The following is a 22,184-nucleotide window of genomic DNA, read 5'->3' as shown; positions in this document are numbered from 1 at the left end:
TTACAGCTGCTCTAAAGGAGGTCTCAGCTCCAGTTCGGAGCTGTGGGAAAGGTTTCTTACCTTAGCTTTTCCCTTAAAGATGGGAAATGTGTGGCACAAAAGAGCTGTGAGAGAACGGGGGTTAGATTTCTGTCACCTCAGAAAGGAGATTTGCAAAGGGAGCTGTCAAGTGAGCATGAGATCCTCTGCACATGCTGTCATGCTAGGTGCCAGAGGGACATTCCTGGCTCTTTGGTGGCTGCTGCTTGCAAGACCTCAGCCTGGTCATGGAATTTCCGAGTTTCAGTTTGTAACTGCAAAGCCCACTCTTTTTTTTCCCCTCTCTTGCTGTTTCCCTTTCCTTCTATTTCTCTCTCCTCTTCCTGCTTTTCTCTCTGTCATTACTGCTTCTGCTGCTGTAGTCCATGGAGGGGCTTGGAGCTCACAATACCCTAAAAAGATCTTATTTGTGCCTAGATTTTGCTTGCTCTAGCCAGATGCCTGCCTGAAGTACACCCCTTCTGAAAGCATTCAAAACCCAGAAGGAAAAACTGGTTTAGATTGTCTGCACTTGAAAGCAGTTTCATAGTCTGTTTTAATGTGCATTAAAAGCACAGTAGCTATCCTTGAATAAAACCAAGTGCTGACAAACTCATTTTCTAGAATAAGGGTATCCACATATTGGCATAAATAGGAGGGATAGCAATTAGTGACGAGCTCCATGTGCAGACAAGTTAATACAGCTAGCAAGGGCTGAAAGGAGCCGAGGCATGACTGAGCCTCATAATTAGACCTAGATTAGACTTTTGCTGAAGGGGAAGGCAAGGCAAGAACAGCTCTGAACTCCTATCGTCGCCTGTAGTATTTGAACAGAGACATCCCTCGCCATCCCAGTGAAGTCAGCAGTGCCAAGTCAGGCTGGAATGAAGCCCTGTTATCTCTATAGGAGCATTTTTGGCAGGGCAGGTGCAGGCTTGTGCCGAGCTGTGCTCTGCAGTGTGACCAGCTCAGGTCTTCTTTACAGCCACTCTTCTCCAAGGAGGGTTTGGGGAGGCTGCCAGGAACGCACAGTACAGCGGAAAACATGGAATAGTTGAGGTCCCCATCTCATGATGATATGGGTACCTGAGGCCATTGGACCACCTCTGAAGAAGGTGCTCATCCTCTCCCTGAGCTTGAGCCCTGGACACTGTAACCTTGGCCCAGTGTAGGTCCCCTGGATCTACCCCAGAAGTAACAGCAGGTGAAACCCAGCCTTCAGGTGTCTGAGGTGCCACCAGAGACTGACTGTCAAATTTCCCTGGTGTCTTGTCACACAGTGATCTGATCTGGAACTGCAGCTTCCTGGAAGTACAGTGCTGCTCTTAAACACCAGCATTGCCTCTACATTTGATTGACAAGGGATCAAACAAGTCCTTGCTGCCTGTGTGTTGTTGTCGATGCAGGCAGGCAGGCATGTCAGTGCTGTTTGCTTGAGTTTTGGTGGTGGTGTGGCCATAGCAGATTGACAGATTTCAATTTCCAAGCGCACATGAGAGCTGGTCTGTACTGGTACCAGTGCTGGCCCAAGGAAGCTGCTGTGGCTCTGACTACACAGGATACACTGCTTCTCTGCTACTGCCATTTGCTGCTAGTTTGGGGGCTTGTGTACAGTGAAGAGGGAAGAGACTGTGCATCATGAACCTTGCATGTCCGGGATCTGGGGCTGAAGTTCATCACATGATGGTCACCTGTGCCCTCTGTCTCTCAGCCCAGTATTCTTATCTGGGCTCTGTAATGTCTTGGGCTTGGAGGAGCGTACATGGTATAGGAGCAGTGTGGTACATCTCTTTGGAGTCCAGAAAATGCCTGATCTAAGATTTCTGGTATGGCAGAGGTAACTTTGTCACTGGGTGTTTGTAACCAGCGTCTTTGTCGTATGCAGTGAAGTCAAGGTTACATCATGTAATTTCTGCTGGTCAGTGGGTCAGCACAAACTGCTAATTTTGATTGAGCACTTCAGTGCAGCAGGCTGGTTGTGTTCCTGTACATCAGGCACTGTAAAGGATTTTCTGATCATTCTTGTTTCTGTAGGCAAAGGATCACTGCAGAGAAGAGATTTCTTGCACAAATGCTGGTTTCAGGTTTGCTTTTAGCTGTGTCCTAAGCCTCCACACAGACTTTTTACCAAGTTAACAGGGTGATACTTAGTTCAGTGCATTCTTTATGAAATCTTGAATAAACCAGAGAAGATTGTCAATGGTAATCATAGTGATTAGATTAGATCACTTCAGGGTTTCAGCCTCCCCAGTGTAAACATCTGCTTCTAATACTGTAAATAGCAAGGGGCTGCATTTTAGGCAAACTTGGCCTCAGTCTGAGGGAATGTCACTGTTTATGGCTTTGCCTATGTATTTTCCATTGCTTTTCAGCCTATACCATGCTGTACTTGCGTGTACCCTTCTTTTGTTTCTTTTCAGCGATGTACGAGTACGCATTGTGATTGCTCAATATTGAGTGCTTCTGTTTCTCGTTATTGGATGCTAGCTCTGGTGTCGTTCCAGTTAAGCTGTATGTACCTTTTGTCTTTGAAAATCAATAGAGAGCAAATTAAAAAAGAACTAGTTTTTTTGGTACCTTTCATTTAAAAAAAGAAAAAAATCCATTTATGTTTGCTCATGATGAGAGAGGTTTCTAGGGAGGCCAGCCTGGGAGACCAAATATGGTTTGTGCTTTTAATAAGCATCAGGAACCATTTTTTCCTTTAGAAAACCTTGTATGCTTCATAGTCTCTCTCATCTAAACAGAAAAATAATATTCCAGGGCATTGTTTTGTTTACAGCAGATGTTGCTTTGTGCTACAGTCTTGATTTGCAAACAAGTCAAGGGTCTTGGGAATTCTCCTGAGATCTGAGGGAGAAATATGTAAGATTAACTACCACAGACTGTGTTTGCACTGCAGGTGTGGCAGTACAGATAGACAGAAGCACCTGAGGTGCTTGTACCTTCCAGTCAGGAGTGAAGGGTACACTTCCAGATGTGTGTTGATAGCAGGAAAAATCAGATTGCAGCAAATTCAGGCTCCTCTGGGACTTGGGGAGATGCTGAGGTCTTGCGTGTTTAAACACTGCAGTGAGCTGGGAGCCTTACAGAATTGGATTTACCAAAGAAGGAGGTTTGCTTAAGTTCCCTTAAAACAGGGAAAAAAAGAAACATACTGAAAATAATTGAGTTTCTGGTACTTTAAAAGCTTCTTAATGTTCTTCAAGTTCTTTTTTCTCTGGAAAAGTATGTCCTTTTGATTGCAGTTCAGGCTTAGCAGAGTACAGTACATCTTGCCACAGAATGAGTAAATGAGGTCTGTTCTGCAGCTGCTATTGAATGACGATGTTGGAGCATGCCTTGGCTTATCAGTGGAGGCTGTCTAATGTATTCCACCCAGCCTACCTGAGCGTGCTCTGCAGCAGCAAACCCAACTATTTTCGTACCTGCTGTATGGATGGTTTTATCAATAAGGGGGATGCTTCATTTTATAGTATTTCGGTAAGACATGCCAGAGCGTGCACTGGCCATTTCTCACACACCTCTGTTGCTCTCTGCAAACCAGAAAATGCACCAGGAGCTTGCCACAGCACAGTCTGGTGAGGCGGCTCATGAGCAGAGTGTGGCTCATTAGCTTTACATTCATTAGTTTCTAAAAGCCTTCTGAATCAGATTTTGGGGCATGAGGAAGAGATTTGCAATCTATCCTACCAGTGTGACAGAATGTTCCTAGTCAAAAAAAGAGAAAATGGGCCTCTCTGGACCATTCTAAGGGGTTTTATTGTTTAGCTGTTGTTTTTCAAGATGCCTTGAACTATTTGGCTTCATGTTTGTCTATTATCTTCTACACAGTCCTCCCACAAAAAGGCAAATACCTGCTTTTACTGAATTATTAACAATAGATGGAGCTTATGTATCAATGAAAATTACGGACGTTTCCCAAGGCAATTGATTTAAACACAGTTAAATTTAGTGGAAGCTTCTATTGGTGTAATGAATGCTTATTATAGAGCTTAATGTGCTTTAAGGGCTTGGAAAACCTTCTCAGTAGGGAAGTGAGGCTGCTGTTTTCCAGCAGAGGCACAGATGCTGTACCATGGCGCTGCTGTCACTACAACCATATCCCATTGCTGCACCAGAACATTTCTCTGTAACCTTGTGTTTTTTCCTCTTGCAGAAGACCACCTCCCAGCTGGTTTCCCGACCATTGACATGGGCCCACAGCTGAAAGTGGTGGAAAAGGCCCGCACAGCCACAATGCTCTGTGCTGCCAGTGGTAACCCTGATCCTGAAATCTCCTGGTTCAAGGACTTCCTGCCTGTTGACACTGCTACTAGCAATGGGCGAATCAAGCAACTCCGCTCGGGTAAGGTAGCAAAGCAAGTAAGCTTTCCCTACCTCCTCACTCTTCCTTCCATTTCTCTTTACTTGTTGCCATTGGTTTTTTTTTTCCCCTGAAATGCAATTCTAAATCCAAATGCCAATTTGATTTGAGCTTGTTTCTTTTACAATATAAAAACAGTTTTTGGAGCTGATCCTCTCTGGCAGGATATCGTGGCTTGTTAAAAGGAGACGTTAGAGTGGACATGCCTTTTGGAACATCACCTGGATTCCTTCTTCGGTAGACCGTCTTGACATTGCCCCAAATCCTTGGTAGGCTCAGACATTTCACTTCCAACTCAACAGGTCTCAGATAATTTTAATAGGAACATTACGCAAATTAGGACAGTGAGATGCTGGTTGAGATTTTACAATCAGTGGTCACATGCTACTTCACTCCTTACATATACTCTGCTTTCTGTTAAGATCTTTATCATTCTTCCTGTGTGACACCAGAAGAACAAAGAAAAATCCAAGCAGCAGCAATTCTGTGGATCTCAAAGGAAGGTGGACACAGTTTTGAACTATACAATTTCTTTTTGATTTTTTTGGTTTGATCAGCTGGATACTAGCTTTTGAAATACAGGCGGTTAGGTCTTGTGGGTGGCTAAGAATGCACTCCTTTTAGCAAGGGACTCCTGTTTTTCTGCTGTACTCTTCAGTCTCCCAGGACTGTAAGGCCTATTAGAGAATTAAAGAGAATAAAATGTTGCTTTATTCACTGATGAAGTGCAGCTCCCCAGTGTGAATTGCAGTGCCTATTTAACAATGCAGAGCAGCACTACACAGCAGCTTTAGCCTGGGGAAAAAAGGCCCACATTACCCTACACGAAGTACGGTAAAGAACGGAGCTGCAACAACTTTGGTATAGAAAGGTCTAGTGCTTAAATAAGAGCCAGACTGGCTTGCCTGGCCATGATATATCTCTGGGCACTCAAAAGCCATTTTTTATGAGTGCTGCTGCCAGGGCAACACCACCTTCTTCCTAGCAAGGTGAACATCTTGACACATTTCCCCATAGCAAGAGCCTTCTGCTTAAATCTGATGAAGCTTGGGTGATAAGAAGTAGGCTTGTACTTGGGGGAGTGGGTAATGAGACATCACTTTCATCAAAAATAGAGCCCAGCCTGACACTCCTGATCCCACCTTGATGTTCCAGTGAGCACTAATTATACTAATGCATTTATAGTTTATGAAATTTCCCAGTGACCTTTAACTTATTTCCCCCACAACATAGTTTAATCTTGATCTGTTTGTGCTGAAAGAAAATATCACACTTGTTAATTATTCTGAGAAGCGTTAGGAAGCAACAATAGAAAAGTATACATTGATGTGTTTCACTTCATAGCTGACTAAATCAGCATCAGAAATTACCATAAATGAGGAGCAAAGCACCTCCTGATGCTATATGTTCTCCAGCCTGCATTTTGCAAACACTTGGCTGCCTCTCTGCCAGCTGCTTCACAAGTTTAGTGAGATAGAAAGTTTAAAAACAAACTAGTAAACCCTGTCACTGTGTCCAAGTTTTGCTTCCTATTCGCTGTTCTTGAGCAACATCTCAATTGAATATTTCACGTGGGATTCAGACTCTGGAGCTGGCTGCTTGCTGAAGACACGGTAATTACCAAGGGAGGTGTCAAGGGAACATTTTAGAAATCAATGAGGAGGACACATCCTCAGACTCACAAAAGAAATTGATTAGCTCTCTAATGTAGTAAAGGAGGTTTCCACAGTTCAATGCAAAAGTATTTGAAATATGAGAGAAGTTTTATTTTCAGGGACGTGGTGATAGGATGCCAAGATTCAAGGCTCTGCTTCACCCTGGCATGAGTGGAGAGCAAGAAGTTTACTGCTTCTTATGGGCCAGAGATTCATTCCCTGCTTACATTTGTGGGTTTTTCCTGTATTTGTAGTCAATATAAAGTAGGACCTGCACTTTGAAGTGCCTGAGTCCCACTTACCTGACTGCACTCACCCTGTGTGAGTAATGTGATAGGTCGGGCGGTCTCTGATCCATTCTCCAAGGTGCTCACTGAGCTCTCCAGCACTATACAATAGGGGCACAGTTGTTTCTAAAGAAAGGAGTGTTTAAATAGTTCCCTCATTATATGAGAGAGTGTAATAGTTTGCAAAGTCTCTGCTCCATTAAGATCATATCTTACAGCCAGCCTGGCATATCTGCATGAATGTCAGTTTATACTATCTCAATCTAAATATACGCTCATTTAATTTCATTTAATTAAAACCCAATAAAAGCTAGGCAGATGTAATACAGTTAAAATAGCTACAGCACGGTGTGAGCCCAGTATTGCATATATAGAGTGTCCGACCTTCAGTGAGTACCAAATATATTATTATTCAGATGTACTAAATATAGGTTATGAAGGTCAAAGCAGCTTCGGAGTCTGACTTAGAGAGGAGTTTGCAGGATGATTTAATTTCTTTAGGCTCCTAGTGTGGAATAAATAGCTAGAGGTAAAGAAGCAGCATGTTTGGGAAAGGTGCTCTCTTCTGACACTCACAGTTACGTGGGCTGGCAATACTCTGGGGGTTTCAGGCAGGTCTTTGAACTTGCATGCAGTCAGATCATGTGCCCAAGGGGGCTCTGAACATCAGTTTCTAGAGCTCTGTTCATCTTCTGTCAAGATACTAGAGAGTTTGTGGTGTAACACAACCAAGCCATCATCTTAGGCTCTTTTAACCCCAGAGGACTGGTGTCTCTGTCAGGAGCAAATACACAGTTTATGAATCTGTCCTGTATCCTACCATCCCTCATTTACTGATCACATCTGTATGCATGTATATGCTTTTTTTAAAAAACCTTCTGACAGAAGAACTCTTTTCATTTAGAGTGCTTTTTTTCTTCTTTTTCCCCAGTACATAGATCTTTTCTCCCAAGTAATGATCAGTTCCTTTTAAAGTACAGCTCTTGGGCAGTTTTGTCAGTACGTGTTGTACTAATTGCTCTAGAGATGAGAATGCAAATAAATACAGGTTTTCATCTCTATTATCACAGATCAAGGCAAAAGCAAGGTCTCTGACTCATGCTGGTTGTAGCAAAATTCTCCCTTGCTCATCATGCTTTTCTGCAAATGCAGTGACTCAGGACAACTCCCTGTTCTCCCCTAGGGTGCATAGCTTCAGTCATTGCCTCTCAGTCACTGACACAGGATCTAAAGCCAGCTCTAGGCTCATTTAAAACCTGTTCTCCTGAACTGATTTCAAAACAATCCAAGCATTGTAGTGTTGCAGATGATGGACATGTGAGTTCTGGCAGCAAGGGTCACTGCTACACCTCTATCCATGTTTTAAAATTAGTTGATGATGTGGCAGAAACTCAATATAGATCAGCTTGTGCTGATTCTTCACAGTTGCTCTGTGAAGATTCTTGGACCAGAAGCTCCTGAAGACTTCAGAGCAACTCTGAATGGTATTCATACTCCCATAGCTCTCAAACGCTTCCAGTGAGTTTCACAAGTGAAGAATTACTCTTACACCTTGCTCTTCAGAAAATTTATCAACAAAATACCAAACTAGAATAAATAGTTACTCTGAATGTGAACTTCCAGATACCTATGCCATGTAAGGGAACTCCAGAAATTGAGGGAGCATTAACATCTTTCATCTAGTAAAGAACTTAGTCTTACAAGATGTATCATTATCTTCTAATTACTGTAAATTAACTGAGTTATGGAACCATGCCCTACACCCCAGTGTGGCTCAAAGGCAGTTAACTGCAAGTAAAGTGTCGGAGAGAACTCTGCAGGTGACTTTAGTTACTCTCTGGAAAAGTGTAGGTGCTTCTAATGAAGAAGCAGTGGGAGATGGCCCACCAGATCACATTGCTGCATTTATACTCTCAGAGTTACCAGCAAGAACTTTCAATTTAATCTTGATCCAATAGGTAGAAGCACTACTTACTTAGTGACAAAAGGAATAACCAACATGCACAGAGTAAACTTGCAAAAAGAGGTGGTACCTATCCCAGAGAAATGTCAGCGGCAGCCATATCCTTCTTCAGTGGTAATAGCCAGCAGCCAGTATCCAACAAAAGACATTCAGCTCCTGGCAAGAAACAGCTTTGAGTCCAGACATCAGATGGGCATCAGCTTGGAATAAGGTGTGTAAGGATAGCCCAAAAGAATGGGTGTTGGGAAGTGTTTTCCAAAAGGATCAGGAAACCTGCACAAAGATGGATGCTTTCTCAGAAAAGACTGACTGGACAAGTCTTGAAGCAGTATCATGGCCAACTAGTGGACAGCTGAAATTTTATGTCCTGGACAAACCTATAGTGCACATGTGGGTCTTGCTGTGTGAGGCATACGCAGCAGTGGTGGGATTCACACAGACTCTGTGTTGCAACTGGTGACAAATAGCCAGTCTTTTCTGTAGTACTTCAAATTCTGAAAATAGTTTTCTCTAAAACTATGTTAGGAAGTAGCCAAAAGCACTATCAGAGTTCTCTGGGGGTCAGTGTTGCAGCCACCAAGAACCTTGGTTTCACTATATGATGTTGCTTTAGAGTCAGATTTTGGTGGTTTAGGTTCTTACGCTTCCTAAAAGGCAGTGGTGTGTTGGTAAGTCTGGGGTGAGTTTGTGTCAGCAGAGTGAAGACCCCTCTCCAGCAGACCCTCTTCTCAACACTGGGAAATACTGATGCAAATGATCCCATTGGGTTTTCTAGTGTATTATCCTATGTTTTGCCTTGCTTTGGGCACCTGGCTGTGTGTTTCCAGTATTCATTCCTGATTGAAATGAACATATGTGGTGTTGTTCGGTGTCTGTTATCATGAAGGGGAAATAAACTGTCCTTTCTTATGAGTGTTTCAGACCTTTCAAACACAGGAGTTGGGGTTGGAGCTTGATCTTGATGTGCCCTTTGCATTAAGAGGCCTAGTGATCACAGGGCACTAGTTAGCCTCAATAACCATTTAAGTGATGGCACCTCTGTTGCTTGATGGACTCTTATGTTGGCACTCTGTGTTTAATTTGGTCCCTTTGAGGGACACCCTGAGAGAACAACAGCCAGAGATGCATTGTCATATGATGTGAAGAATAGAAGCTTTTATTCATCTGGGTGAGGGAATCTGAAAACAGGAGAGCCTTGTGCACTCTCTGTAATGGAGTACTCTGTGTGAAGAGTGAATGCCTGAACTTTGCAAAGGTGAGAGAGACCCAGAACAAACATTGTGCTAAATACAGCAAGCCTCTGTGCTGCTGCCACATGGGTTTGCTTATATTTGGAGGCCAGGAGGATTGGGATTTAACACACGAAGAAATGAGCTGGTCACACTTATGTTTTAGGGAATCTGCTTCAAGTATGCAGTTGCTCTTACTGCTCTGTGTAAATTGCATATTAGCGAAAGGGTTTAACCTCTACAGGGAGTAGATTTAAAGTTTGCTGCAAATCCTTTCAGTTTTAGGGCAGAACAACAAACTGTTTCAGCCAGATGAGAGAGACGGAAGTCCTGTTTTCTGCCCCTTGGGCTTGTTCTCAAAGTCATTGCACCATTCCCATGGGAAGTGACACACTGCAGTGATGCTTTTCTTAACTCTGAGAATTGCAGAAGGGAACAAGGGAGGGGGAGGGGGATGGGAGGAGGGAGGCCCTAGACCAAAGTGAACAAAAATATCACTTGGCAAACTTTTCAAACAGGCAAAGAGAAATAACCCTGTTTTCCATGGCTGTGCTATTCCATGCAAGTATCTCTGGATCTAACTGTTCTGTCAAGGGTAGCAGTAGTTACTAAGATAGATAAATAAGCAGCAGATTTATTATTGCAAGAAAGAGATTACCCACAACTTCAGTCACTGCAAGATCTTTCCTGATGCTTCAGTCATCTGGATAGAAAGCATAAGAAAATATAACCAGACATAAAGTTTAAATGGGGTAATGTCATCTTGGCAGAGGAAAATGCCAAAATGAGTAGTTTTAATTGCTGCTCCTGCTTAAAGAAAGGACTCTGCCTAAAGGAAAGGGTAGCTAGGAAAGAAAAAGATTAAGTATAAATATTGTAATTACTTTTTAAGAGGCAAGTTAAACATGCTTAAAATATGCCTTCTTTGTATTTACAGAAATTCTTTTCTGTCTTTCTTTCCCATTGGGTGATCATTGTTGTGGATAATGGAATGAGCTGTAAATCTGAGATACACGACACTCTTGTATGCATACTGGTATTTATTAATCAATACACTGAACATGATTTGACACACTGTGTCCTGTTTAACCCTGTTTTTCTGTCTGTTTAAACTCCTCAGTTTTCTTTGGTAAGTGCTTGGTATTCAGATCCTACAAATCTGCATAAAACCAACACATACCATAAACTGCCTACAGATTCAAGCTGCATGAATCTCTCCCTTATACTAACAGCCTTCATATGTGCAGAATAAGACCAAGGGGACAAAAGTGGGGATTAGAAGGGTTCCCTGCCAATTTGCCCAGCTGGAGCATCACTCCTTCAATCATGCTTCATTATTGACTGTACGCTCAACTCAAGACACTGACCAGTGGATCCTCCACTTGCTAAACACATTGACCTCATAAACCAAACCTCTACAGATTTTTGCAACAGGATAACTTTAAACTCACTCCCAGATAAGCCCTCCTTATAAGATACACTTCATTATAGCATGTAAAATTATCTCCAGTGCCTTATAAAGAGGGTAGGGATTCCTTTCTCCAGCTAACATACAAATTAGGCAGGAGCAACAGAGGTCTGGCTAGCATACTGTTGTTACGTTACCAGAAACTACTTTGTTTTGAAATATTTCTGTATATAAAGTTAATTCTGCATGACACCAGTTTCTTTGCCAAAGGGAACCTGATGCAAGGGTTATGCGAATGTGGAAAATGGCTCAAAACGGATTTGTTACACTCTCCCCTTAATTTCTTTAAGTGAGCAGATTTTGTCCCACTGGTCATTCTAACCTCAAAGCCAGATTGCACCTAGTGCCCGCAACCATATGCTTTCCACCCCTCCTGCCCAGCACACTCACAGTCACACAGTCCCAGGACACCCCTTCTGTGTTCTGTATGAGGAATGAAGGGGCACTGCACCATCTTCCCAACGTGTCCTCCATCTCAACTGCTTGAACAGTGATGTGGGCGAATGCAAGTGGTGAGGCCAGCTGGCAACACCACCTCAGCAGCTTAGTTCGGCTCCCATTCATGAGGGTGGTGGCTTTAATGACAAGATGCAGGGCTGGACACCGCACTTGTGGAAGCGATGAGCTTTACTAACCTCCTGAGGGTGTCACTCTGACTTTTATTGCACATCAGTATCTTTTTATTTATTCCTGTCACGCTAAATCAAATTCTAGCTTTAAAAAACTTTCTGCTTTTTAGTTATAATTTTTCTTCCTTGCCTCTTTGTACTAATGCTTCTCTCTAATCTTATTTGCATTCAAATTACCTCACCAGGTGGTACACCGATCAGAGGTAAGAATGCTGAAATGTGCCTCCAGTTGTCACGTCACTCCATCTCCTGTCTGCTGTGTCCCTTCTCCGGTGTTTCTCATCTCCAGCTTTTACTCTCAGCCCTAACTCTGCCAGCGCTCTCGCTCATCTGCACTCTCCCACTTAGTGTATTTATTTTGGTTGGTTTTCAGTGTGATTTCTTGTAGATTCATCCATTGCAGTTTTGCACTGTTGAAAGGGGGTTATTCAATGGAAAGTTTGCAAACTGGAACATGGTCCCTGGGCTGTGCCACGGGATGGTTGACGTCTCCTGCAGCTCCTGCAAGTCTTTGACTTTACTGTGCAGTTGTGGCCTTTGAGGTTTTGTGTCTAGGGGGTTTTAGATAGATTGCTTTGGTGTTAAGTGTAAGGAGGTAACATATTCACAAGAGAACAGTCAAATTCTTTGCTGCTGCTGATGGGCATGAAACTGTAATCAGAAGAAGATAAATTCATGAAAGGTTGAGTAAATTTAGCTCTGGGATAAGGAGCACCTTTGTTTGCATTCCTCGCACTTGCTTTTCAAGTGTGCTAACCCTCTAATGTGGGGGCACACTGGAGAACCACTGTCCTAGATGTCCCGGACATATCGATGTTGCTTCGCAGCACCAAGATATTTTTCTACATAGATGAATCAGAAGCACATCTGACTGCTTTAAGTCTTCATTAATTAAGCCCACTCCTGGTTTGACAGCCCGGTGAGCGCAGTTCCTGGCTTGTTTTCACAGCCTGTATGCACCAGTAATAACTTTCCAATTGGAGTGTTGTCTTTTCTAGCCTAAACGCTCAAAGCTGTCTCTTTAGATTAAGTTTAGCATGTTAATCAGCATTATGTGCTAAGGCCCTTCTCTTGTGATTTTGGTTACCCCTGTTGATTGACCCCTGGATTTCTCAGCAAAATGACTACCACCTACAAATCAACACGACCTTGTTTGTTCAGGTTTTTCCCCTTCTTCTCTTTTTTCCCCCTTTTCCTTGAATCACTGCTGGAAGTTAATAATCTGACTCTTTGGAACTGGTTCTGTTGCTGGGGGTTAATGTTTTCAGCTCCCATTGAGCTATTTTAGAGTAAATGTGAATTGCCATTTGATGCGTATTTGCATTAAGTTGCCTCTGTAGCAAATCTGGGTCAGGGAAAAAGGCGGCATTCCTTATTTTGATATGAATGGGCTTATATATCTGTCATTCCTCCCTTTGGAATACTGGAGATTGACAGCTGTGATGTTACAAGGTCCTTAAACTATTTCTTCCTCTCCTACTACAAATCCTAAAATGAAATGACAGATTGAATGCTAACTAGCGGAGCACTCTGAGCTCCCAGCCATGCGTGCCGAGTGTGCAGCCATCCCAAGGCTTCCCCACGTGCTCGCTGCGTGCCCGCCCTGCCTGATGACATTAGTGACTCAGCACCAGAACCACATGGATGCTCCATACGTCTTGCTTGGGAACTGAACATATCTCTGTGAAAAGAACCATCCATCTCATAAAACATAAGTTCCCCACACACCCCCTTCCCACCCCCGTTTGAGTCTTGATGAGGTATTTTAAGACTGTTCTTGACATTATTTAAAATATGTGTCCTGTTTGAATGTCAAAGATGACATTTCTGTGAGAGCAAACAGAAGCCACGTGCTGCTCTCTGGCTTCTCCCAGAGGATTTCTGTCAGCCTAATGCCTTTTATTTAAAATGGAGGTCACTGGAATTCTAAAGATAACGACAGATTAGATGAAAGTGCTTTTATGATGGTGAGGTTGTGTCCATGTAGAAGTGACTGTTCTGCCATGTTCTATACCCAGCTGCACTCTTGTTCCTCATTAAGGTAAGTTTGATGCTTTGGAATCCATTAATTTGGTCTGAAAGGAAGGGTGAACTAATGACTCTTAACAAACCCTTATGGAAATAATGTTTGGGGAGGAAGGGGTGGTTTTGGTTTGGTTTAATTGCTGCTGTGACTGTGTCGCTAGGAGTTATGTGCCTGGAGCTTCAAGCGTTACCCAAGGCTTTTGTGCCAAAGCAGTGGAGAACCACATGCAAGGAGCAGTGTGTGATTAGCAAGGATGACCTGATAATTCCACCATGCACCCCTCCAAAAGGAGATTTTTCTCTCTAAACACCTCATTTGACTTTACCCCCACATATTTGGTCCTTTCTGTCCAAGACATCTCTGGTTTCCCTGAAATGGGAGGAGCTCCTATCAATAATTCAGTATCTCCATTTGTAGCTTCACCCCTCTGGGACTGCCCCAGATAGTAATTTAATCTTGAGATCCCTATTTTTTTTCATCAGAAGGACATGGAGCTGGCAGATGCCCATCATGTTAGGCAATAGTTAGATTCTTAAGGTGACCCACAGATAATATCAGCAAATCCATGTTGTAGCAAGTTCTGCCCCATTCTTATTTTCTAAGTAGAATATAAGATAGGCACTTCCAGCATTTCTCTGGAATTGAACTCACTCAACCTTTTGTGAAACCTGGCTGCATTTTCCTACCCCGGCCTGTAAGAGAGGGCAGAGCACGGTTGTGTTTCTGGTGGGTGCTGGACTGAACAGGTATTAGATCAGATGCACATGAGGAGGTAAAGAAATATCATCATCTCAGGCATTATCCCTCTCCAGTCAGATTTATTTGTTACTTTTCTGTCACCACAGGAAATATCTGAGGTTCCTATACATAAGAGTATTTCTTCCCTGCAGACGTCAGCGTAGCAGAGGTCTGTCTGAATTAACTTTAGATCAGCTCACTTGGGTGTCAGAAGCTGTCTGTCTGGGAAGCCAGGTAAACACCCGCACCAACTTCTGTATAGCTGCAGCTAAACCTTTCCAGTCCTGGGTGAACTGGTTAAATATAGCTCCAATATGTTGACAGTATCCTGAGAGATGGAGCATAAAGCTATCCAAAGAGATTAGAGGAACCTAAAAGAATTTTGCTGTCTCTTTTGAGCATGTGCTTGTACATTTGATTGCACTTTGTATATGATAGGATTTTTTTTTTTTTGCTGTTTCTTGAGCTTTTCCAGTCACAGAAAGAAAAGGTGAAAGGAAAACAATTTAAAAATGAGAAGATATGCTCACAGGAGCACAGTGCTGGGGGGAGGTTGGGTGGGGTAGAGTCTGGGAATGTTTGTAATGCCCTGTTTCTAACTGTCAGGATTCAGATTGACTCACATCCCTTTAGAAGTACACAGAGGTATTACTGTGCATTTGACTGCCGTAGTTTTGCCTCTGACGCAGTCCCCTGAGATTTCCTATACCTGCTGGTGACATCCTGAAAATCCACTAAGAGGAGACCTCATGCTGCTGAGCACATTGGGTCTCCTCTGCTCCATCTCTGCCCAAGTCTGGCTCGATGGCAGCAGTCGGGTGCTATTAGCAGCTGTCTCTGGTGCATAGGAGAGCTATATCTCACCAATGCTGCCATCCAGAACAGACCCCTTGCATGCCGATCACTGGCCTCTCAGGCATAATAACCATAATGAACACTAACAATGAAAATATATTTGTAGTTATCTTGTTTTGCATAATTGGCAATGCTGATGGCTGGTAGAGGCTAGGTGCAGTCCTCTGTAACAGCTGGGAGATGCTGCAGGTATAAATTACAGAAAGTAGTGAATATGGGAAACGCTTATTATTGGTGACTCTTGTGTGGTTTTGGTGTCTTTCAGGGCTCCCACAACAAGTGTTGGTTGTCTCAGCAACTTGGGTGTCAAAATCCAACTCCCTCATTGCCAGGCCTTCACAGTATTTCTTTCTCTGCCATACTCACATTTATGGGTCCTTGCTTAGTCTGGGCTTGCCTCTGGCCCTGCTTCACAGCTGCCTGGATTTTATTAGGAGGATTCTCCTTCTCAAGGAAGGAATTTTTAGCAGACAGGGGATTGGGACCTGAGCACTGGCTGAAAGGGTGGCTAAAAATACTGCTTCAGGAAAAGTCAGGCAGTGTTTCTGTGGAGGAAGATGGTGGGAGGCGGGAGGAAGGAAAATGGAAGACTTTAGGGTTGCCATGTGCTCTAGGTTGTGGGGTGGGCAAAATTTACTTCTTCCCTGGCAGCAATGGCCCTGATCAGGTAACTGTTCATTAGCATCTACTCTGCAAGTCTTTCCCTTAGATGAGTGCTGTGATTGCAGCCTGGTTTCTCTGACTCTTTGGTATTTACAGGAACATTTAATTCCATGTTTAATTTTATAACCAGGGCAGAAGGTCAGTCCCTCCACTCTGAGCCAGGCAGACTGAGTCTGTGAATGCCCTGCTAGAGAAACAGAGCTGCTCCCACTGCTGGAGATGGAGTTCCAGCCTGAATAGATACAGAGAGGTCCATTTGTATGGCAACTCAGAGCTTTTTACATTTAGTTTGTCACCTAGAGGAGAGAGTGACAAGCCCTCTGTGGCACAACAGTACCCAGCACTGCCAAGAAGTGACCCTTGTCAGGATCTGCCTTCCCCATGCTTTGTGCAGTGCACATTTTAAATGCTGCTTTTACCCACTGTCACTGCAACTAATGATTCTGCCTGAGCACACGTATATTTGAATAGATAAGTATCTTGGAGAGCCGCTAACAGGACTGCTGTCTGTGCCTGAGTTTACAGAGCAAAAGAAAAAGCTAGGAGAGGAGGGAAGGGACTGGCAAGGAGATATCAGCTCAGAGTAAAGAACCTGTAAGGGATGCTTGTCAGTCATCAGGGCTGGCTCCTGCCCTCAGCCCAAGAAAGCTCTGCCTTGTCACCATTCTTGCTGTCACTGGAGACCTGCCAGGGGTTTTTCTCAGAAGCTGTCAGCTTTCCGATAAGCTGAGATGTGTTATCGGGAACAGATCTGAGCCGAAAGCAAGATTGACATGGTATCGCAGCGTGGTGAGGAATGGCTGCCCCTCTTCTGCTGGAGCCCTGCTGAGGTTCAGGGTGCTCATAGAAGGCAGCGGAGGCTGGGTTTTGCTCAGCAGGGAGAAGTGTTGCCCTGATGTGCACATGCCACTGCAGAGCCCCATGAGCTCCCAAACAAACTATCTGCTGCTCCTCTCCTTCACATATGCATGTCCTGATGGTAGATGGTCCTCATGCATCTGCTGAAGCCATGTTACCTGATTGCACATCAGGATTCAGCAATGCAAATGAGAACAAGGCACCTGACACATGAGCACCAGGAGTCCATATGAGGAGTCCATATGAGAAGTCTGCAGTAACATCTTGTGTGAACAAGACCTTACTCAGCAACTTGTGCAACATAAATCCCAAAGTAATGAATAAAAGTACATCAGCCTTCCTAGCTCTGCTTTGCAGAGGCGCGGAAGTTTGTAAGATGAGATGTTGACAAGGCTAGGAATAGAAATCAGGTCCTTTGCTCTTGTAAAAGCAAAGAATTCACTGCGCTTTTGAGGGTCTTTGGATGCAGCTTCCATGAAATTCAGGGAAAGGAGCTACTTAGGACTTAGTTTTTCCTTTCCTGTAGTTCCTTATCTCCTATCCAGCCCAGACTTGAACTCTTCAAGAGCTGAAGTTACTGCCTTTCTCTGGGATGACTGAACTAAGGGCTGGAGCATTTGACACTTACAGAGTTTTTCGCAAAGCTCAGATGCATTTATGTTTCCAACTTTCTGATCCCAGCAATGTCTGATCATCCTAACTTCATTCATAAATCTCTATACCCTGAGATACCCTACTCTCTCCTGTATCCATCACTTAGTTGTAGGTTGTCCTTCAAGAAAACCCCTATAGTCCCACTGACTGCCATCAGTTTACCATGATCCTTTCACTTCCTGCTGGCTGTCAGCTCTAGCGTGGGATCTGTATGTTTGTCTAATGATGATTTACTGCTGTAACTGTTTTCTTTCTGGTTCAGTTGAGAGGTTTGCATTAACTTCTGTTTCCTGGGTTCTCTCTTCCTCAGGATGCACCATAGTTTGAATGGTCATGCCAATCCAGACAAAACTAGTCCCATGCCCAGTGTCCCTGAGTAGTTTGTAGGCAGTTGCTGACTTATTACATGTTTATAATATGTATCTAGAAATTGATCTGTGTTGGCTGCAGAATTGACAGGTAATAACAGCATGTAATCTGAAACTCCCCTCTGCTTTCATTTTCTTCATCCTTTTATGTTTTTCTCTTCTCTCTCCTGCACTGATGTTGAGGTCCCTAGAGATAAAAAATAGTTTGACTAACTGGCATTTCAGAGGCACAGTGATCACAATTGTAAGAGGTATAAATACCAGTGAAATGTATTAAATGGCTCAAAAGGGTATATAAACAGATATGTGTTCATGGCAGAATTATCTGGGGATCTTACTTTTTCTAGGCAGACGCCACTGCATGTCACATGAAGCTGGCTCTGCTTTCAGCCCAGGCAGCTGATGAGGGCTAAATCAGAGATAGGCTCCTCCTCAGGGTGATGACATCCACTCTTTTTTGTTGGTTGGTTGGTTGGTTGGTTGGTTGGATGGTTGGCTATTTAAAGTATGGGTATGTTGTGCAGCAGACAGATTTTCCCAGCCAAGTCTGATGCAAGTACTCAGAATGAACTCTGCAGAGCATGCATGCCCACAGAGTAATGAGCAGAAATTAAGAAGGAGATAACACACGGTGAGTTCCAGAAAAACTTCCTGACACAAAACATAACCGAGCTGTGGCATCAATTCCTTGAGGAAGTGGTGAAAGACCTATCACTTGGCACATTTAAAATGGGATTGGACAGAACACAAATACATTTACAGCAAAGAGCAATCCAGCCCTGGCCCCCAGGGATGCACAAGATAACCTAATAGGTCTTTTCCATTTCTAGATTCTCTGATTCTCTGTGTCTTGTCAATGCAGTGAAGCTTTGTCCTGCTCCACTACCTGTCATGCTGCTGCCTGCTTGAAGATGTTTTTTCCCAGACAGCATGTAGAAATCCGGCATTCTCCCTGAGTTAAGCAGCAGTGCTCTGTAGGCTTTGGCCTGTGAGTGTCCAGAGAGCTCCATGGCTAGGTAAAGCTGGCAAGTCCTTGCTTTAGTAGAGGGAAGGACTTCTGCAAACAAGCTTTCTCTGTCTAGCTGAAGCCTCATTTCCAGCACTAATGCAACAATAGGGAGGGCTCTGTACATCATTTTTATTATCTGGCAGAACCCAGGGAAGTTCATTTTTCCCCATGACATATAGACTTATGCCACAGTCTCGATTTATCCTTCTAAATAATGTAGGTGGCAGTGGTTGATTCACATTAGTTTTTCTTCTGTTCTCATGGTATGAAAAACTGAGTTTGACCTCTGCAGCTTGAACCAGCAAGAGGGAAGAAGGAAATTTCACCAGCTATTCTCACTGTGGCTCTCAGTGGTCGTTTTGAACCGTGGCAGGCAGAAATGAGTTCAGATCCTTACAAGCAAAGGGGTTAATGTTTTCTTTTAGTTCAGCATATGGTTTGTGAGCAGAGTTTCCTTCCTACAGGCAGGCCTAACCAGCAGAATCTGAACCCTTGGAGGCACTTTAAAAATTATTCCTGTGTTTCCTCAGGGAAGCAGGCTGAGTACCAGCCTCTTGAGTGCCCAGCCAACAGTGCCAGCTTGCTGTCATATGCATCCTGCTTCTTTCTTTCTCTGCAGCTCTATCTCTCAGTCTGCATATGGGACACAGGGGAGTTTAGATATGACCAGTTTTGCAGTAATCTGTGCTAGGCAAGAAGCTGGGTGGAAGACCAGCCTCCTGGGCCAAGCAGTGCTGGGCACCAGTTGCAATGGCCTGAGCAGGTAGAGAAAGCCACCTTAGAACAGTGCTCACTTTCACATCATAAGTACTCTACAGCTTACACATGTAAATGGTGACTCTTTGTGCCCTGAAAATTATTACAGCTATTTAGATGAGCCTGTCATGCATCCGGCACCTTGGGGGTGGGATCAGGTCACGTCCTGACCCAAACTGTAGGATCAGCCATGGTGGTACAAGGGAGGGTGGCTTTCACATGAGTACCGTGCGGCAAAATGGGTGCATTGCATTAGTGTGTATCTTTGATGTCTCACACAGAGTTTCTCATCTTTTATATCATGTATCATGAAATCTGAAAGAACAAGATCACTGACATAAAGCTGACAAAAGGCGAAGTGTTTTCTCAGAAGGGGGTGTCTGTGGAAGGAGGGTGGTGAGGTGGGAGAGATGGGACTCTGCCAGTTTCTGCAGGAAGACTGCAATTTGTTGAGCATTTGCTAGGCTTTGTGTGCATCAGATAAGAAACAAACAGCTACAGTTAGTGTGCTTTGTGCTTGGCTGTTTTTATTAAAGGCTTATTAAAGGTCCTTTTGTTAGACAGGCATCCCATATGAAGCTGTAATTAATACGTGTGTATGTGTATGTTTTTATTCCTTTATTGAAGCAATGAATATAAGTGGTTGGGGCGGTTGGAAATACATCGGTAACTGCTTTCCTGTATATTAAAAAAAATAACAATAATCAGTTTCACAAGCTTCTAACAGAAGACTGGGTACCTTTTGGCTGCATGCTGGTACCCTGTGGGTCCAGGGGATATCACAGTATATTTATCCAGGAAGATAATTTAAAAGTGTGGGGCATGGCCTTCCTTTTCTGAGGCTGGCTGTTGGAGTACCAGATTTGCCATAACCTGAATTGCCTGTGTCCTTTTGTTTGTGTACAGGAGCTCTGCAAATAGAGAACAGTGAGGAGTCAGACCAAGGCAAATATGAATGTGTTGCAACCAACAGCGCAGGAACCCGCTACTCTGCCCCAGCTAACCTTTATGTTCGAGGTAAGAGCAGCTTCCACCCAAGGAGGTCACTCTCTTCCTGCCCAAAAGGCTCCATGGCTTTCAGTGAAGGAGTATGTTCCCTATCTCAGTGCCCTGATCACACTTCGTGGGCTGTGTGATGTGGCCTTTTTCCTCAAAACCCAGCAAGCGAAGGTCAAGGATTTGATGCACATTGGGTTTGATTCACATTTCGGAAATCTGTTTTGCTGTTTATATGGTGTTATGTAAAATGCTGAAATATGGGCAAAATTGGAATTCCTTTCTCTCTTGAACTCCTTAACTCTGGGTCATAGTTACTTTAATTGGGATTGAGGAATGCTTAATCCTCTTAGTATAAACTAACCTTTGGTGATGTAGTGTAAAAATGGTCATGCTCTGATAAGCCAGAGGTGTTCAGCTCTAGGTGAGCCAATATTTAGGCCTCTGCTTTGGAATTTGTATCTTTAAAAGCTGAAAAGCTTTTTGGAATTGTCCTAATCCGTCTTAAATGCATCACTGGTTAAGCCTCTGGGTATTAATGGCTCACACTGGGAACCTACTGGAAATTAGCCACAGTTCATGTAAAGTTGATTTTTCTAATGGTTATGCTATGTTGCTGATTTAAAACTAGTTTCAATGTACCAGAATAACTAGATTTTCCATTAAGACAGTCTCCTGACAGTTTTCTTTTCTCTACATTAAAGGTGTTTGAGTTAGCTTGGAGAAAAGAGAAGGCCAAATTCCCTGTATATTTTCTGTTAATTTCAGCAAGAAAAAAATGTGCTGCTTCATATGGAATAACCACAGCCACTAGTTAGGAACCCCTGGGAAATGTAGTTATGAATTTTCCCAAGAAGAGAAAGATTTCTGTGTTGGTGCTACCCATTGTTTTTAGGAAGTTACAATGAGGTTTTATTTCCACATAGTAAATCAACCATCTAATAATAAAATTTCATCTTCATTTCTCCCTTCCTCTGTTCTGGAGGAAGAAAATACAATCTTAAAGCTGTATATGCATTGGTTAGTATGGCAAGAGGACATGAGAACATGATTAAGTCTTCACATGATGTATGTTTGCTTCTAGGGGTGGCTTCTGGCATTGCTTCCTTTGCTTATTCTGGGGGACTGCTTTTTTATTTTGCAGCATAATTTGGATTATAAGAGTCTTTGGAAGACTGAAGTACCCAATTAAGCATTACTCAGAAGATGAAGATGTATCTGTGCAGTGGAATCACTCATTTCACTCTCACAATGTACTTATGGATGATTTTAAATCCCCTGTATTCCTGCAAGTTCATTTTTCAGGCAAGCTGTACTAAAACTCATCCCACATTGTCACTTGCACTCTGAGGGAATGGCTCCTAGTTACCAGGTTGGCTGTTGTTGCGTAAGTTTGTGTGGATACCCAGCCATTCTGCTGCAGTATTTGGAATGCTTTTGCTTCCTGTGACATGCTCAGACTCCAAATCTTCTGTTTTCTGTAGAGGTGTGGCTGAAAAAGGACACAAGAGCTTCAAGAGGTAGAAAAACCTCCTCTTAACAACTTTCTGATTTCTTACTGATGAACACTTAATTTAGAAGTGAATCCTGTAGGAGTGAGGGGTGTACTGAATTTTACACTTGGCTTGCTGCTCAGCAAGGTTCGT

At 43.3% G+C, this 22,184-nt stretch overlaps 1 protein-coding gene across 3 annotated transcripts in view; it reads left to right on the top strand.

Moving 5' to 3' along the window:
• PTPRF (protein tyrosine phosphatase receptor type F) overlaps positions 1–22,184 on the top strand; it is a 390,245-nt gene that overhangs the window by 277,934 nt on the left and 90,127 nt on the right. For all 3 annotated transcript variants that reach the window (XM_034063545.1, XM_034063546.1, XM_034063544.1), the window contains exons 6-7: positions 4,178–4,366; positions 20,449–20,559. In XM_034063545.1, the coding sequence (XP_033919436.1) occupies positions 4,178–4,366; positions 20,449–20,559 (300 nt within the window). The remainder of the gene's footprint in view (positions 1–4,177; positions 4,367–20,448; positions 20,560–22,184) is intronic.

The sequence above is a fragment of the Melopsittacus undulatus genome, chromosome 6 (assembly GCF_012275295.1).
Source record: "Melopsittacus undulatus isolate bMelUnd1 chromosome 6, bMelUnd1.mat.Z, whole genome shotgun sequence".
NCBI classification, from domain to species: Eukaryota; Metazoa; Chordata; class Aves; order Psittaciformes; family Psittaculidae; genus Melopsittacus; species Melopsittacus undulatus.
Note: the sequence above shows the minus strand (reverse complement) of the source record. Positions and strands in the feature narration are given on the sequence as shown.